This window comes from Sapajus apella, unplaced genomic scaffold (assembly GCF_009761245.1).
Source record: "Sapajus apella isolate SASKATOON/1434 unplaced genomic scaffold, GSC_monkey_1.0 scaffold13, whole genome shotgun sequence".
Taxonomy (NCBI): domain Eukaryota; kingdom Metazoa; phylum Chordata; class Mammalia; order Primates; family Cebidae; genus Sapajus; species Sapajus apella.
In genome coordinates this window covers 7,564,715-7,583,372 of record NW_022436953.1, presented here as the reverse complement: position 1 = coordinate 7,583,372, position 18,658 = coordinate 7,564,715, and the positions used below count along the sequence as shown (strand labels likewise).

At 34.6% G+C, this 18,658-nt stretch overlaps 1 protein-coding gene across 2 annotated transcripts in view; it reads right to left on the bottom strand.

The window, feature by feature from the left end:
- Positions 1-18,658, bottom strand: part of SLK (STE20 like kinase) — a 57,120-nt gene that overhangs the window by 16,966 nt on the left and 21,496 nt on the right. Inside the window, exons 3-13 of one of the 2 annotated variants that reach the window (XM_032281530.1) lie at positions 16,038-16,086; positions 15,538-15,687; positions 13,126-13,198; positions 12,790-12,984; positions 11,849-11,930; positions 10,258-10,386; positions 8,279-9,640; positions 6,178-6,308; positions 5,835-5,958; positions 3,487-3,666; positions 984-1,076 (exon numbers count right to left, since the gene is read on the bottom strand). In XM_032281530.1, the coding sequence (XP_032137421.1) occupies positions 984-1,076; positions 3,487-3,666; positions 5,835-5,958; positions 6,178-6,308; positions 8,279-9,640; positions 10,258-10,386; positions 11,849-11,930; positions 12,790-12,984; positions 13,126-13,198; positions 15,538-15,687; positions 16,038-16,086 (2,568 nt within the window). The remainder of the gene's footprint in view (positions 1-983; positions 1,077-3,486; positions 3,667-5,834; positions 5,959-6,177; positions 6,309-8,278; positions 9,641-10,257; positions 10,387-11,848; positions 11,931-12,789; positions 12,985-13,125; positions 13,199-15,537; positions 15,688-16,037; positions 16,087-18,658) is intronic. The other variant, XM_032281531.1, reaches the window with a different exon arrangement.

The window sequence follows — 18,658 nt, the reverse complement described above, 5'->3', positions numbered from 1 at the left end:
CAATGGCAGTGCATGTCATGGTCCCCAATGGTTTTTATTGTTTCTATGTTTCTTTTTATAGGTCTATAAAATCCAGAAGTCTGGGAACCACTTGTTAAATCAGATAAAACGACATTAAAAAGATAATCCAAAGAACAATACATGATCCACATCTCTTCTTCCTTTCACTGATTTATATAATAGAAAACTGAGCTCATTTATCCTTGCCTCCAGGCTTAATATAAATTTAATCAGAAGATTCACCTTCCTTCATATAAAAGACTTTGTCATATGAGATAACTCTAGAAAATTCTGTTAAAAATACTAATTTATCTCACCTTGTAAAGAATTTATCCACCTTATGACAAGGCTCAACTTTATCATAGCCTAGGTTCAGTTGCTTTAAAGTTGCTTTCTACAGGTAAAAATTGTCTATTCGTTTAAATGCTGGATTCTGAACCAAAAAGAACAACAAGGTACTTAATATTTAAAATCTGGTCTTAAAGTGGCTTATGTTTTCAAGTTTAAAAGTAATAAATGTTTGAGTTACCATTTAAAGTTACCATTTGCCATTTTTCTTCTAACTGAACTTTATAGAAATAATGGCCTTTTAAGAGGCATACTTTTTGTAAGCACAAAGCTTATATACCATCCTCTATTTTTACATCCTAAAAGTTTTCTATCGAACATTGGCATTACTACCTAAAATTATAAGCTTCCATTAAGATTAAAATCAGATAACAGTGGTTTATACATTCATATACTTATTTATTTCATCTGGAGTGAAATTTCCAAACATTTCACTTAATTTCATATTAGCAAATTAAATGTCACCATTAATATGAATTTAGTATTAAATAAAGAAGATCCCAGGAGTTTTTGAATGGGGAGAAGTCAGCATCATATAATAATAACACTTAAAATTTACCCTTTCAACCACGGTTTATTGAGCTGTGAGAAAATGGTGCTTTCTGTTTTTAGTAGCATTAAGCTGCTGCTGTTACCTGAGCATGCTGGCTTTGCGCAAGCTCCTCTTTCCTGCGTTTCATGAGCTCTTTTCTCAGCTCTTTGGGTGCTTTCTCCACTTCATTTATAACCTACAGTGTATAAGCATGCAGGAGGTGGGGAAATAATACTTTCTCCACAGCAAGCATTTATGTGAGCAGATAAGCTACAAGTCAAATATTAAAGTTGTTAAAAAGTTCCTTTCAACATGCGTTAGCATAGGTGTTAGTCTGGTGAAAAAGAATGAAAGAATAGAACATGCATAATCTCAGTGCAGAAAGGGACATTACACCACACAAAGGTTAATCAGTTGCTAAATATCCCTATACATCATTCTCTCTCTTAAAGGTCCAAAGACAACCAGCGAAGAATTACTTGCAGTACTGATGCTGAACTAAAGGTGATAAATTCAACTGATCTTGCTGAAAGATCATAAAATTATAAACGTACCTACTGACATAGCTGGAAATATTGAACATAAGGAAAGCTAATGCCATTTATAAAAGTGCAAAATTTCATAACTGGCTCGATCATACTAAAGAAATAATGCTAAATAAAATCTACTTAATGAGGCCAAAAATAAAAAAGAAAAGCAAGTTTTAGAATACACAAAGGAGAAATAAATGGACACTAAGTTTTTTCATAAACACACCATTTTATACATGGTGTGGTAAAAATAAATGTATCTGATGATCTTGTGTAGGATTAGAGTAACAGTCCCCTTTGCTGACAAGGTAAGCCAAGCCTGTCAACTTAAAAATTGGTAATATAAGCACTCTTAAAGTAACAGTTTAGTAATCTATGATTTATTATAGCAGGTAAAATATAGGATGAAATATATTTTAGAGCTCCTTCTTTTAATCATTTCAAAATCCTAGAAGTATATTCATCTAACAATAGATCCGTAATCCAACTATGAAAAACAATCATGTATTTACAAGTAGAAGCACCAAAAGAAACCAGATTCCAAATCACCACATGCTATTGATGGTTTGTGAAAGAGACTGATTTTGATTTAACACAGTGTATTTAAAATTTCCCATCAGTAATCCCTCATGAAACCAAATCACCATTAAAAGGAAGAGACTCCCCAAATGCAAGAAGTTCAGCAATAAGGAAAAAAAAAATACATAATGTAATTATTTAAAATATGCATATCATGATCTCATACATGTTTAGTGGCTGAAACTCTCCCAAACAATAACTGAGACTTTCATATTTAGGATTAAACCATATATTTATCCATACAAATTTTTAAATTTAACTGATATAAAGAATAACATCTCAAAACTACTTGTGAGAAAATTAACATTTGGCCCCAGTAACATCATACCTCACAGTATATACAGCAATTCTACATAAAAAAGAAATAGAAATAAAATAGTGATTTTTAAAAATGGAAGCTATATCAAATAAAATTACCTATTATTTCATTCATCTTCATCTAAAGAAATCATAAAATCACTGTATTTATTAATGTTTGACTCTATCCTTTTTAAAGCAAATCCTTAAGATTCAGCAATATGACATTTAATTTTCTTAATTTAAATGTTAAAGTCAATGAATCTGGGTATTTGAGATGTGTAACAAAAGTGAAAATGCATTTATTAGTTTGCCTGAGGTTTCTGTTTGTTCCAACCCTAATAAAATTAATCATAATCATTGTCCCTGGCATCTTTTATATCATGAAAAGGCAAATCCTCTTCCTACCTTGAAGATGTAGAATAACATAAAATTATCTCTGAAAATTGCTTATATGTAAAGCTCTTTTAGTTTTGTTTTAATTTGGGAAAAAAGAGATACTAATATAATATGTAAATCTTCCTTCTGAAGTAATGACAAATATTTCAAACTGCAAATAGCTTCTATAACGGTATGAAACAATTTCAGGAAAAATGAAAAAACTCATTCTAATCAAATGACTTTACAGATATGTTCCACTTCTAGTTCTTCAAAGTCTTCACAATTTGATAAGTTATAGATATCATGTCAAATTTCAGGTTATTCAGCTTTTGTTTGGCACAATATCCATGAAAGGAAATAAAAGCTAATCAACAAAATTATTTAAAGTATTAATTAAAGATAACAAATAACTTATAAATAATAAAATGATTTACTGCTGCCACTGGCAAACACAACATAGTAAGTTTTTGAAAAAGTACTTTTATATAAGGACTTAAATGTGATGCATTAATAAAAGGACAACGGTAGGCTTGAAGATGGATTAAACTCAATTTGAAGATTTGGTTCAAGGTTTAGGTGAATATTTAGGGGTAGTCCATGAGCAGGTCACTAAAACCTCTCTTACTCCGGTTTTCTTGGAGTAAGTAAAATGGAAATAATGCCTGACCTTATTACAACCATTTATGACTGCTGAGAAGACCAAATGAAAGAATGAATGAGTGCTATTTACCTATCAAGTATTATTAGTACTCCTAATTCCTTAGTCTTAAAACTTCATTAAAAAAGCTTTAGTAATTAAAAACAGTAGTTTACACTGACCTCCTTCTTTCGGTTCTTCAGCATATTCTGAAATTTGGACAGCTCTTTCTCTTGTTCTCCTTTAATGCGTTTGGCTTCATCTCGCAAGCGATTTGTGTGCTCTTGTTCCAGGCGTTCAATAGTCTGTTTCTGCTGTTTTTCTAGATTCTCAATTTCCTGGTCATATTGTCGCTTTTTACTCTGTAAAACAATATAACTCAAGATGATTTAATTTTTCTGTCACCTATGTTAACTCCTTATAGTAGAGATCTTTCCTAAGAGAATATAACTAGTACTTAAATTTAGTAATGTGCTTTAATCTTTACAATACTGAAAAAAGTCAAATGCACTAAAATATGTTATGAAAATTCTAAAAAAAAAATTGAGTTCATTTTTTTCTAACATGGAAAAGTTTTTTCTACTTTATTTATTTATTTATTTATTTATGAGAGACAGGGTCTCACTCTGTCACCCAGGCTGGAGTGCCATGGCACAATTACAGTTCATCATGCAGCCTCAACCTCCTGGATTCAAACAATCCTCCTGCTTCAGCCTCCCAGGTAGCTGGGACTACAGGTGCATGCCACCATGCCCAGCATTTTTTTGGAGAGATGGGGCTATCACTATGTTGTCTAGGCTGGTCTAGACAAGCAATCCTCCTGCCTGGGTCTCCCAAAATACCGGTATTACAGGCATGAGCCACCGTGCCTGGTCGTTTTTTTTTTCTATTATACTAGTAAAATGTTTAAAATTTTTTTCTTTTCTGTTTTTTTGTTTTGTTTTGTTTTGTTTTCCTTTCTGAGACAGGGTCTCCCTCTGATACCCAGGCTGGAGTGCAGTGGGCAATCTCTGCTCACTGAAACCTCCACCTCCCAGGTTCAAATGATTCTCATGCCTCAGCTTCCTAAGTAGCTGGAATTACACGCATGTGCCACCTTGCTATTTTTTTTTTTTTTTTTTTTTTTTTTTTTTGTATTTTTAGCAGAGATGGGATTTTACCATGTTTGCCAGGCTGGCCTCGAACTCCTGGCCTCAAGTGATCTGCCCGCCTTGGCCTCCCAAAGTGCTAGGATTACAGGCGTGAGCCACTGTGCCTGACCCAAAATTTGTTTTCTATTGTACTAGTAGAATGTTGAAAGTTTTTAGGTTGTCCAGAAAAATAACCAGTTGTTGTGAGGTAGTAAAACAAATTAGAAAAATTTCTATATTTATCCAATAAAATTTTTGATAAAGAGATTTGAAGTCTACTTTAATAAAATAATATTAATATATCACCATTATTTAATAAGGTTACTTGTAATTCTCAGATTTACTCTTCCACATAAAGATTCTTAAAATAAACATCTTATTCTGTTGGAACAGATCTTTTGGAATTATAAATCTACTCTTTCAATAAGACTCCTGTTTATATAATAGTAACACTATTTTTGCATATAGGAATGGTTAAATATTTGTAATGGATGCTTTCTTTTTTAAAAAATTGAAAAGCAAAACATTTTAGAAGGTATGGTGGGGGAGACATACAGTTTTTATAAGGTTTTGGAAAACAATATAAGTACTATAAAAATATTCAATGAGAACAAGTTCATTACTTTCTTAGGAAATCTGTTAAGATCCAACACATGTAATCAACAACCCCACAGTTCACAGAAAACAATCTTTATCAATTAAAATTACAAGACAACACAAGACTATATGTAAAACATAAATTCCATAACATTTCAAATGATACTTTTATTAACCTACATTAAGGCAGACAGTCAACATAAAGTACAAAAATTCTGTATTACATTATTAATTCCTTTTCCAACTTTGGACACAAAGCAAACACTGAAGGACTCAGTGACAGCTACCCTAGACTAGTCAGCACTATTTTCTCTAGCAGCAGTAAATAGAGATGTGGAGGCTTAATTGTAGAGCCAGAGAATAAAGCACATTTTTTAAAAGCCCCTGAGGAGCACTAGGTTTGAAGGCAACCACTCTAAACTGGCTTAAAATCTTGGATTCCAAATCTGAAAAATTGAATTAAAGCACTGAAAAATTATCCTGCAATAGGCAGATCTGGGAACTTTGTTTACTGGCTTCATGATTTAAAGTTTTCATGAGAGAAAAATAAAAAAACCCATCACACCATAAACCAGCTTGAGGTAGCCTGGGATAGAAAATCCTTTAAAAAAAAAAAAAAAAAAAGAACCTAAATAAATAAATAAAAGGCATCCAGAACACCAAAAGGATAAAAGCACCAGAAATAAATCACAAAGCTAGAGAAATCTGGCAATCAAAGAACAAGTTCTACAACCAGGTATTTTTTTTCTTAAAATTCACTAATGTCATTACGAACAAAAAATGGCATACAAATCAGACTTTACCATCATTTCCTGCTCAAAGCGCCGGAAAATTTGTTCTCGTTGTTGCTGTAGTTTGCTATTTAGCTGTTGTTGAGCTCTTTGCTCTTCTTTTTGAAGAAATCTTAATTCCCGAAGTTCCTGACGTCTGATAAAATTTAATGGTAATGATAGAGAAGACAGCAAAAATTATACTTCTAAAACACATTTTTTTTAAAGCTTTAAAAATTTTCTTTCAAGTGGAATGGTACTAAAGCAATAATAAAAAATTGACCAATAATTTACACTTATTCCTCTATTCTTCTGACTTTTCAGAGATTGAAAAGAGGTCACAAACCAGTTTTAATTACATTGTTTCTCTACTCACCTAAGAAACCTCAATTCTTCAGTTTTGGAATCACTATCTGTAACTATCTTTGACGTTGTTACACTCACTTCTACACCATCAACAATAAATTTGCGTGTTTTCTTCAATGTTTTCTTTTGTCTTCTTGTTTCCTGAGTGAGATTTTATTTTAGTTAGGCTTTGTACAGGGAATACCGGGGATAAAAAACATTTTCTTCTTTTTTCAGACAAAACAACAGCCATGCAGACTACATATAGAAAGTATAAATATGAAGCAACAGACTCATCTGTGGAACCAGTTATATCACCTTGAATGTTATCTGACTTACACGTCTTTACAGATGAAATCAAATTTTTCCAAAGTCAAAGTATGTATTTTGATCATGTTCATGTATAGCTTTTAATAAGCAATTCAAATAACTAGTCAGTAGAACTTTTACATGTTATCCTTTTTTTTTTCAGCTTTTCACTTTGTAGTTTCTCAGATACCTCTGCTTTTTCAATGACAAATCAATTAAAAATGAATTCCTGGGGCTCATCCCTTTAAAAATCTAAACTGACAGGTCTGAGGGTAGCTAGAAATCTATTTTTTTGAAAAAGCTCTCAGGTAATTTTTAAACACTGCCAGCACTGGAAATCAATATCTATTTCATTAGTATCAATAATATCAACAGCCTTCCCTCCATCTCAGGCCAGAGATATATATATGATTTTAGGGTTACCAGAAAGACAGTGCCTCTACTGCATCTCAAAAGAACCAGATTTGGCTGCTAGGTATGGCCTAAAATTCTTTAACAAGGCTAAATTCTTTATTCCTCAATTGGTATCCAAAAACATTTAAATGCAAATAGAAATAACAGAAGTATAAGACTCCTACAAATACATTTTGGCAAACAAATTAAGTGTTCAGAGCAAATACTGGGTTTTGATATAGAAGGGTTAGAAGGCAGAAGGAGCAAAAACGGAATATGAAAATACTAAACTCAAAACGCATCCGAATTTTAAGTAGTTTCTCTTTGGCACCTTCCAGTCACCCTTCTGCAACCTCTCGTCTTACTGTTCTCTTCTCCAGGGTTCCAGGATCCTCATACTCTTCTTCCTGAGATCAGGACTACGGCACCCTACCCAGGATTCCTCTAAAATCTAAAGTTGGCACACTCCAAAAAATACACCTACCTACACCTTAACCTCCAAACTTCGCATTTCTTCAGCTTCTACTAAAAGTTCAATAATATCTCCTTAATTCTCATACAAGTTATTTGCATTTTTAAAAGAGGCTGATTATTAAGTCAGTGAATGAAATTCAGATTGGTGGTATTTCAGTCAGTGAAACAAAGTAAACTGGGAAAAAAAAAAAAAAAAAAAGAGAATCCAAGGAATATATGTAACAATTTGGGGCAGTTAGGTAGGCTGATCACTCATGCCCTGCAGTCCCATTCACATCAGTTTTCCTACGTTGTTCCTGCTTTTCTGTCTTCTCTTCTGCAACTATCAACCCAGGGGGTCTAAGAAGTATTTTCCAAGGTGCAGGCCATGGATCACCTGCATCAGAATTCCATGGAATCTTCTATTACAAATACTGGTTCTTGGGACCCACTCCAGACTTCAACATAGCTCCCACTGGTAACTCCTAAGCATAAAAGCTCCAAGTGTTCTGGGCTTTAGTGTCTGTTTTGTTTTCCCCACAATGGTTCTTGTGGCAGCAGCAATGTCTGTGACTGTGACTATATGGACCACTGGTAAATCAAGGATTGTTACACCCTAATGTGCTTAAAAAGAGATCATTCTTTCAATTTCTAATTCTCTCATATATTGTTGATTCTTACTAATGTTGCATCTAGATATGTCCAATAAAAGAACCTAACCACACCAAGCAACCATATTACACTGTTTATCTGTTTCGGCTTTGCAAAAACAGATAGATCCTACCACAAAATTTAAAGATTACATCCAGAATCTCCTTGGTTCTTTTTAATTAATTGCTTTCATAGGCTGTAAGAATTTATATGGTTAATACTACACTGATTTAATGCTGTTTTATTTTCAATACATTAGTTTCACATAAACTCTCAATTGAGAAAATGACAAAGGAAATCCCAAACAATGACTCATGTACACTTACTTGTAAAGATATTGATCCACTGTCTTTAGTTTTACTTAGGAAGCTAGAGATGGATAAATTCAAGTCAATGCTGCTAGTATCAGCAGTGGAACCAGTTCCTGAATCAGTATCATTTTCCTTAGGATTCTCAGATTCTGGTGGCAGAATAGTTTCAGTTTTTGATAAAGAACCTACTTCTTCTTTATTTTCTCCATTGTCAGAGTTGATATTAATACTCGGTATTAGAACAGGCTGAGGTTCACTGGGCTGTGAAACTGCAGTAACATGAGGCTCTGTTTTAACTGACACTTCACATGGAATTTCTTTTTTCTCTTTATCTATCTGAGTAGTGACTTTAGGAGCATCCTGGATTTCACTTCCTAAAGCCTTCTGGTCAGTATCAGCCACCACACTTCTGACCTCTATTTCTTCAATGCTACTTGACTCAGTAATTTCTTCAACTTCATTTGTTCCTGGTTCCTCACTGATGTCCATTATGTTCTCTGAGCTATTTATTACTTGTTCCTTATTTTTATTTTCTTCTATTTCATTTGTTTCAACTATTTCTTTAATAGGAACTTCCTCAGCAGCACCAGCCTCAGGACCCACCATGGGCTTATTAATTTTTTGGTCTACTTCGACCACTTCTTTCTCATCATTACTCTGCGTATCCTCAGCCAGGTCTTCATCCGCTTTCTGAGCCACATCTGCTGCCTCATATGATCCTATCACATCACTTGTATTGCTGATCACATCTTTTTGAGTTTTGGCGTCTTTCTCCAATTTCTCTTGAGTGCCTTCCTTTGTAAGCCCAACTTCACTATCAACTGCCTGAATATTTGCCTCTTTTTCTCCAGTCTCTTGAGAAACAAAATCTACTGTTTGCAAAATAGTATCTTTAATTTCTTCAGATTTTGTAAGCCTATTTTCAAACATCTGTTGCTTTTCCTGATCCTTTTCTTCCTCAGATTTTTGATTATGTTCAATATTTGTTTCTAAGGTTATCACTATATTATTCTCTTTTCCTTCACTGACTGAATTAATGTCTATAGTTTCTTGGTCTTCTGTGTCAGGCGGATTTTCAAGCTTGGGCCTCTTCTCCTCTCTCTCATTCTCCTTGATTACTGCTGTTCTGTCATGGAGTTCAGTCACTGCTTCTAACTGAGCATCAGTAACATGTTCATTAATACCCTCCAAAGCCTTTTCAGGTTCATCAGTGGTGGGCTTCTCATTAAGAATTTTACTGTTGAGTTTATCTTCGGAGTTATTACGTTCTGTTTTCTCTGAGACAGATTCCAAAATACAAGCATTTTGTGAAAGTTTATCTTCTTCAGAGCTGGCAATACTGAGGTCAGAAGAGGCACGTTTACTTGCAGGTATTGGCTAAAAAAGATTTTATATATTTTTAGTGTTAAAACAGGATTTTAAGAGTGACCAAAACAATGTTTACAGACATATAATGATTTAAAATCTTTATTCAGTAAACGTTGCTGAATTAAAGAATTCACAACTCTTCCTGTAAGAAATCTAACAAAAATGGGCCAGGTGCAGTGGCTCACACCTATAATCCCAACACTTTGGGAGGCCAAGGTGGGCGGATCACCTAAGGTCAGAAGTTCAAGATCAGCCTGGTCAACATGGTAAAACCCCATTTCTACTAAAAATACAAAAATTAGTTGGGTGTGGTGGCACACACCTGTGGTCCCAGCTATTCAGGAGGCTGAGGCATGAGAACCACTTGAACCCAGGAGGCAGAGGTTGCGGTAAGCCTAGATAACACCACTGCACTCCAGCCTGAGTAACAGAGCAAGACTCTATCTTAAAAAAAAAAAGGAAATATAACAAAAATATGTAGCAAGGAGCAACCTTGCTACTAATCTTCACATCTAAATTTAAAGATTTTGTACTGCCACCCATCAATCCTTAGATATAGGTGCAACTACACCTCAAAACCCAACTCTAAAAATTAACTAAATGAAATTTCTTTCCTAAATACTGACCAGAGAATTATCTGTTTCCTCCTCTTCATCTTCTTCTTTGCCATCTTCAACTTCTTCTGTTACTTCAGCCTTCGCCTCTGCAATCAATTCTCGGATGGGTTTGTTGGAATCAACAGTAACAAAGGGATGCTGTTGATTATTAAAAAGAATATACTCAACAACTGGAATACTTACTACTAAACTAAGTTTCAAACACACACAACACACATGTGGTAAAAATATGAACATGTGGGCAGGAAAATGAAAGACAACTTCAGATAATGCTACATCTGAGAAAGAAAGAGGGGAGGGGGCTTGAGCAAAAGCAAAAGCAGGGACTGCCTACAACTGGATCTGTACATTTTTAAGAATCTGAAGCAAATTTGTCAAAAATGATAAAAACTGTTATATCTGGGTAGTAGGTACATGTACTATCTGCACGCTTGAAAATTTCATAATCAATTTCAATTGAAATTTAAAGCAAGCTACAAGTCAGTACATTATTATTTCTTTCTTTCTTTTTTTTTAGACGGAGTCTCACTCTGTCACCCAGAGTGGAGTGCAGTGGTGCGATCTCGGCTCACTTCAACCTCTGCCTCTTGGTTCAAGTGATTCTCCCGCCTCAGCCTCCCGAGTAGCTGGGATTATAGGTGGGCGCTACCATGCCCAGCTAATTTTTATATTTTTAATAGAGAAAGTGTTTCACTATATTGACCAGGCTGGTCTTGAACTCCTGACCTCAGATGATCTGCCTGCCTTGGCCTCCCAAACTGCTGGGATTACAAGCATGAGCCACCACACCTGGCCTCATTATTACTTCTTAAAAAGTAACAATCTCTATAAACCCTATCAAAGCCCTCAAAATTAAAAAAAGCTTTAGAGTTCTGTTAAAAGTATCTACAAACCCCTGTATTTTTGACATGGTTCTAATACTGTTGAGACTAAGAAGACATTTTATTCATCTGTTTATACTCAACATTTAACAGCGTCTGTCACAGACTAAGAGCTTTGAATGTGGGAGTAACAAAATATTTAACCAAGTGTGTTCCAGCCATATACTTACTGCACACAACAAAGCAATTTTTTCCAGCTTTATTCTCCCAGATAAATAGGTCAACCTAAAACACTATGATGCAGGAGTTACATAATAAACCAACCTAACAGTAATTGCCTCAAGATTTGTCATTTTATTTGCCCACCTATAAAATTATTTGACAAATTTGTATTTAATATATTACAAGTAGTCCTTCTATAAAGCAAAATTAAATTTACCCAATCACTTTAACGACATTTTTAAGTCAACAATATTTACTATTTATCCTCACTGTAAGACTTTCCCCTGTCCCTAAGGAGCCTCCTTTCTAGTAATTAGAGTGACATAATGAAAATACCAAAATGAAAATAAAACTGAATCAAAAAAGCGCAGGAGGAATGACGTTTCAGCTGAATGCCTGTTGGTAACAGCAGCACTTATTTTTGTAAAACGAGTGTTAACTACTGCCATTTTGACTCTCCACAGGAAAACTTAGGTGGAAAGAAAGCACATTGACTATGAAATTATATTCTTAAAGAGATGTTAAAATAATTATTTGCTGTTGTCATATTCTCTTACCTGCAGTAGCTGAGATGTAGTCCACCTGGCATCCACATTCTTTTCTAAGCATTTCTTTAGAAAGTCCTTAAAATTTGAAGACCTTTAAAATAAATTTTAATAATAACATTCTATTTTACTTTGTTGTTAATCAAATCAAACAAAACTCTTTGATAAGTTATGTTTAAATTTTATTATGTATGTAATAGTATTAATTCAACATTTAAAAAACTAGTTGGCCGGGCGAGGTGGCTCACGCCTGTAATCCCAGCACTTTGGGAGTCTGAGGCAGGTGGATTGCGAGATCAAGAGATTGAGACCATCCTGGCCAACATCGTGAAACCCCGTCTCTACGAAAAATACAAAAATTAGCCAGGCGTGGTGGCACTCGCCTGTGGTCCCAGCTACTCGGGAGGCTGAGGTGGAAAAATCGCTTGAACCCAGCAGGTGGAAGTTGCTGTGAGCCGAGATTGCACCACTGCACTTCAGCCTGGTGACAGAGCAAGACTCCGTCTCAAAATAAATAAATAAATAAATAAAACCAGTTAATGAGACTATTAAGATTTTTTAAAACTTATTCAATCTGTAAATACATGTAGACACATATGTAAGTAGGTACACAGTCACTGAGACACAGCCATATATGCACAAGTATGCCAAAAAGCACGAAATTTCTTCTAATAAATTTCACAAATATAGATCAATCTATATGCCTCACTTCCTCATAGTATAGAAAATACCCTTCTCATGCAAAACTCAAATCATTCATATTTTTAGATATATGGAAGAAGTAAGCTAAAGAGTTTTAATGGTCCTTAAGAGAAATATGCCAAAAATCACTTTTCTAATTCACATAATCTTTGTATCATGTACCCAAATTTAAATACTCTTGGAAAATTGTGAGAATATAACCAGTTTTACTTCCTAGTTTCTTATTAAGCTTTTTTTAAAGAATATTTTACCATCTTGATGGCTGTGCTAATGTAGGTGGCTCAGATTTTGCTATTTTTAGCAGCACTCGCATTGGATTTAATTCATGATGAGGTGGTTCTATCTCAGCCATTTCTATTAAGGTGATACCCAGGGACCAAACATCAGCTTTGTAATCATAGGGTCTGTCCTTAGATGTTTCACACATGACTACTTCAGGAGCCATCCTATGAAGACAGATAATTAAAAGATGTTTAAGAACAGTGATTGCAAACCACATAGCATAATCAACTATGTGGACAAAATTCATGAGTAATTATATCTGCTGACATGACTAATACTGTAAATTCTTAAAACTGAATACATACCAATAAGGTGTACCAATAAAGGAATCTCTTCTTTGAATTGTCCTCGTGTTCTTAGCTGATACTCCAAAATCCGCTTGAAATAAATAATAATAATAAGGCATTAATGAGAACTTTTAAGCATTGTTCAATGGGGAGAAAATGCATTTCAAGTCTTTAATAAGGTCGATCTTATTAAAGAGTAAGTAAAACAGAAATAAAAAAAATCTCTCTCCCATCTTAATCTTGACCATCTCTTTCTACCATCTCCCCCAAAAAACTGCCAAAGATCCCATCCTCAATATATTTAATACCACATCTTCAGATGACAAATTCTTCAAAATTGGAAATAAAAATAGTAAATTTTAATGCAGACCAGTATATCCACTTCAAAACAAATGCCAACCAGTGCTACATGGCGCAATTAAATTAAGAGTTATTAACTTAATTACACAGGCCTGTAGTCCCAGCTACTCAGGAGGCTGAGGCAAGAGAATCGCTTTAACCCAGGAGGAGGAGGTTGCAGTGAGCCGACATTGTGCTACTCCACTCCAGCCTGGCAACAGAGTGAGACTCCGCCTCAAAAAAAATAAAAAAGATCAAAAAGGTTAATTTTATGTTGTGTATATCTTCCTACAATAAAAAAGAAAGCTAAAAAACAATGTGAGAAAAAGTTACAAACATGGATAGTCAAAGACCCAACAAACAAATAATAAAAGTCTCTAAAGCAGCAAGTCAATGCAAAGGAACAGAACAAATGCTCAGGTCTATAACACCAGAAAACTTTCCTGGCAGGGGGAAAGAAAGCACTTGAAAATTGTAAGAACATAATATTTATTAGAAAAGACTGGTCAATCTATTGGTCTTTTAAAAAAAAGAAAAAACCTGGCCAGTGTTATATATCTTCATGTACTGTGGGCCTTTCGAAGGTCACAAACCACTGTAATGTATACGGTGTTTTTGGCCCCAAAGAACCAATTTTTGCCCTCATCCCCCCGATTAAGCATGCCATAATATAAAGAAAAGGAAGGAATAGGGTAAGGCCTATAAGTTAAGAGACTTAAAACCCAAGTTTTATATGGGCAAGTTTAAACCCTAATATCTAGAGATGAATACTGGGTGAATGAGCCATAAAGAAACACCAGGAAGAAAATAATATAAAAGTCAAGATAAAGTGTGGAGAAGAGAAGGGCAGTGACGGAGATGGGCACACGGAAGAGCTTCTGGGGTGCCTGTCAAAGTTCTACTTTCTGATCTAGGTAGTGATTACAAGGTTATGTCTAGTATCAAAGCAAAGCTACACAATTATTGGTGTGGCTTTCTATATCTGTATTTATTTCACAATCAAAAGGTTAAAATTCACTTTGGGAGGCCAAGGCAGGAGAATCACTTGCACCCAGGAGTTCGAGACCAGCCTGGTTGACAGAGCGAGACCTCATCTCTACAAAAAATTTTTAAAAATTAGCCAGGCATGGTAGTGCATGCCTGCAGTTCCAGCTACTAGGGAGGATGAGGTGGAAGGATCCCTTGAGCCCAGCAGTTCAAGGCTACAGTAAGCTATGATCATAATACCACTGTACTCCAACAAGGGCAACAGAGCAAGATTCCATTAAAAAAATTTTTTAAAAGAATAAAAGTTAGTATACCATCTGTTTAGATGTCTTGACAAAGTGAAGTGAAATGACTATAATCTCTGGTATCGACTTGGCTTTTGAATATATTTTGTCCTTTGAATAGCCTTCCAAAATACACAAATTTGGACTTCATCTCTAGACTTTAAAAAAAATTCCTACCTTGGGTACACTTAATGAGGGCCATATCTTCCATTTGTAGGTATATATATGAAATTAACTAATTTCCAATCTAAAACCTACATCTAATTCTTCTTATGAAGGTAACATTTCTTCCCTCAATATAAAGAGTAAAATTAAAAACTGTAGTCCTTATGATTAGGTATTCTCTTTAGAACTAAGATTACTTTGTCAGTTTAGTCAATGTACTATATCAATAAAATAGAATATAAAACTAAACATAGGGAGAAAAACTCACTAGACATGAGCTTTGAAAATTAAAAAAAAATGAGTTAGCAGCTTTATATACTATATTATATTCTAAACACAAAACATTTACAAGTATTAAGTCTACATACAAAAATTTAAAGGAACAAACTTGAAACCAGTCTTTAAAAAGCTTGCCTTTTTGAAAATAAAAACTCCTTCTTTCTCATCTTTTTTTTAAAGCATTTAATTAGGTACTGATATTTAGGAATTCCAGAAAAATTAGTATTTATCTAAGAAAGTGTTTTAAAAACTAACATGGAGTTAGTTCTCCATGTTTCACATATTTAAGTAGTAATAAAACCACATTAAGTCACATACATAAAGATGGAAATTTCCGAGCAAAACTTCAAATGTTTTATTTAAATGAGTAACTTACCCAATTTAATATCTCCATCTAAAGTAAAGAGAATGTTGCCAGCCTTTAGATCTCTGTGGATGATCTTATTATCATGTAAGTAGTTCAATGCATCTAAAGTCTGTTTGCAAACTACTTGTATTTGGGACTCGGTTAATGGTCTCTCGAGTTCTATAAGGAGAAAGTAAAAAAAAAAAAAAATCTGCTTTTTACACAGTGAAAACATATTAACAGGCTATATACCTTTCTGTATGCATCATCACTGTCAAAGATTCTATGCAGTGAATTTATTTTAGAAGAACTAAATATCTACAAAGATTACTTTCTTGACATACTTAACATTTAAGAATTTTACTATAATTATTCAAGAATATAAAAACATAATTGAGTCGATTTTTTGACTTACTGAACTTTACCCAATAATTACATATATTTGAATATATATTTATGTATGTTTGAAATTCTTTCATCTTATCAAGTATAATTTAAGACATGAACATAAAGAACAAAAAGTTATTTACCAAGCATCACAGCATCTACTGCTCCACCTGCACAAAATTCAATGAGGATCTGCATGCAAAAAAAAAAAAAAAAAAGCACATGTCTAACACTACATTGAATTTTGAGTTTCAGAATTTTTTCTTCAACTTAGCAAAAAAGATGAATAGCTATCAAATAATCTGTGTTATGGAAACAATATACTAAACAAAGATTTTGTCAAAAGAGTTACAAATCTCAAACAATACACATTTGAGAAAGCCCACTGTGAAAGTATGGGTAATTTTGTTAATTGTCATGTTTAGTGTCCCTGCTTCTCTAAAACTACCAGGTACAGATTTTTCATTTGGTATAGTATTACATAGCCATTTGGTCACCAATGAAAGATTTTATTACTTATATTTTTAAGGCAACTTGTGCTTTAAATGAACAAATATATATATACATATTTTTAAACTTTATTAAATAGGAATAAGTCCTAAAAATATTTATAGAGAGACTTTTTAGTTTAAAAAAAAAAAAAAAAGAGGCCGGGCGCGGTGGCTCAAGCCTGTAATCCCAGCACTGTGGGAGGCCGAGGCGGGTGGATCACGAGGTCAAGAGATCGAGACCATCCTGGCCAACATGGTGAAACCCCGTCTCTACTAACAATACAAAAAATTAGCTGGGCATGGTGGCGCATGCCTGTAATCCCAGCTACTCAGGAGGCTGAGGCAGGAGAATTGCCTGAACCCAGGAGGTGGAGGTTGTGGTGAGCCGAGATCGCGCCATTGCACTCCAGCCTGGGAAAAAAAAGAAAACCTCCATCCAAAAAAAAAAAAAAAAAAAAAAGAAAACAGAAGAAATACACACACAAAAGCTTCAGATCCTAGCTCAATTATTTCCTGCTGATAGGTGCCTATCTTGACTTCCCTGGTAAGCTATAACATCATGTACCTTTCCTCCTTTTCTTTTTTTTTCTTTTTTTTTTGGGACAGAGTTTCACTTTTGTTACCCAGGCTGTGGAGTGCAATGGTGCCATCTTGGCTCACTGCCAACGTCCACCTCCCGGGTTCAAGCGATTCTCCTACCTCAGCTTCCTGAGTAGCTGGGATTACAGGAATGTGCCATCATGCCTAGCTAATTTTGCATTTTTTAATGGAGACGGGGTTTCTCCATGTTGGTCAGGCTGGTCTTGAACTCCTGACTTCAGGTGATCTGCCTGCCTCAGCCTCCCAAAGTGCTGGAATTACAGGTGTGAGCCACTGCACCCGGCCTGTACCTTTCCTTCTTAACCCTTACTACAGTTGTAATTTTATATTTATTGTGATTATTTGATTAATTAACATTTAGGTCTCCCACTAAACCGCCCCTCACAGTTTTTATTGTGCAATAGTCACAAGTAAAGGTCTTATCTGTTATATTAACTAGTCTAGGGGTTCATTTCCATTATAATCTTTGGAAACATTCTGCTACAGCCCTGAACAATGATTTCAGAAAACACATAAATAATAACAATAATTTTAAAAAATAACATTTTAAATTAATTAGGTAGCTTCCTGCCTTTTTTTCCCTCAGCATAATACCTTATTTTTTTAATAGGTGCTTGGTAATTAGAAATTGTTTTCAAATTTGTTACATTATTTGGAAAATAATTTGGGAGGTAGATCATTACTTATCCTACAGATGAGTAAACAGACGTGTAAAAGTTAACTGACTTATCCAAGTTCCATAAGTGGCAGCACTAGGATAAAAAATATAGACCTTTAGGCATCCAGTCAAGTATTCCTTATACTATTTACTCTTCCCTCTCATAAAACTTTGCTTCTTCCTTCAGGAAGGAAGACTGAAGCTTTGTTTTTTTTTTAAAGACGGGTTTTCACCATGTTGGTCAGGCTGGTCTTGAACTCCTGACCTCAGGTGATCCGCCCGCCTTGGCCTACAAAGTGCTTGGATTACAGGTGTGAGCCACCACGCCCAGCCGTTGAAGCTTTGTTTTTAAACGTCCTCTTGATTAAACTTATGTTGGTACAGAACAAGTGACTGATAGGTTATTACAATGAATTAAAAGTTTTGTTTCTATATCTACTTGTGTCTAATATTTTCTAAAAATGAATAAAATTTATACATACAGCTTTAGCCATTAAATCATCCACTAAAGTTGAAGCTGATAATATATGATAAATATTTAACATTTCTGGTATTTTATGGTCTATTACTAGATGTACAAAAAGTTTAGAATAAAAAATCATAAACAATTTCTAAGAGAAACTTTTAAATGATTAAATTCAAATTAAAACAAGGACATGTAATTTCATATTTTAGGAAATTTAAAGTTTTTTTTTTTTTTTTTTTTTTTTTTTTTTGAGACAGAGTTTCGCTCTTGTTACCCAGGCTGGAGTGCAATGGTGCGATCTCGGCTCACCGCAACCTCCGCCTCCTGGGTTCAGGCAATTCTGCTGCCTCAGCCTCCTGAGTAGCTGGGACTACAGGCACGCGCCACCATGCCCAGCTACTTTTTTGTATTTTTAGTAGAGACGGGGTTTCACCATGTTGACCAGGATGGTCTCAATCTCTTGACCTCGTGATCCACCCGCCTCGGCCTCCCAAAGTGCTGGGATTACAGGCTTGAGCCACCGCGCCCGGCAAATTTAGTATTCTTAAC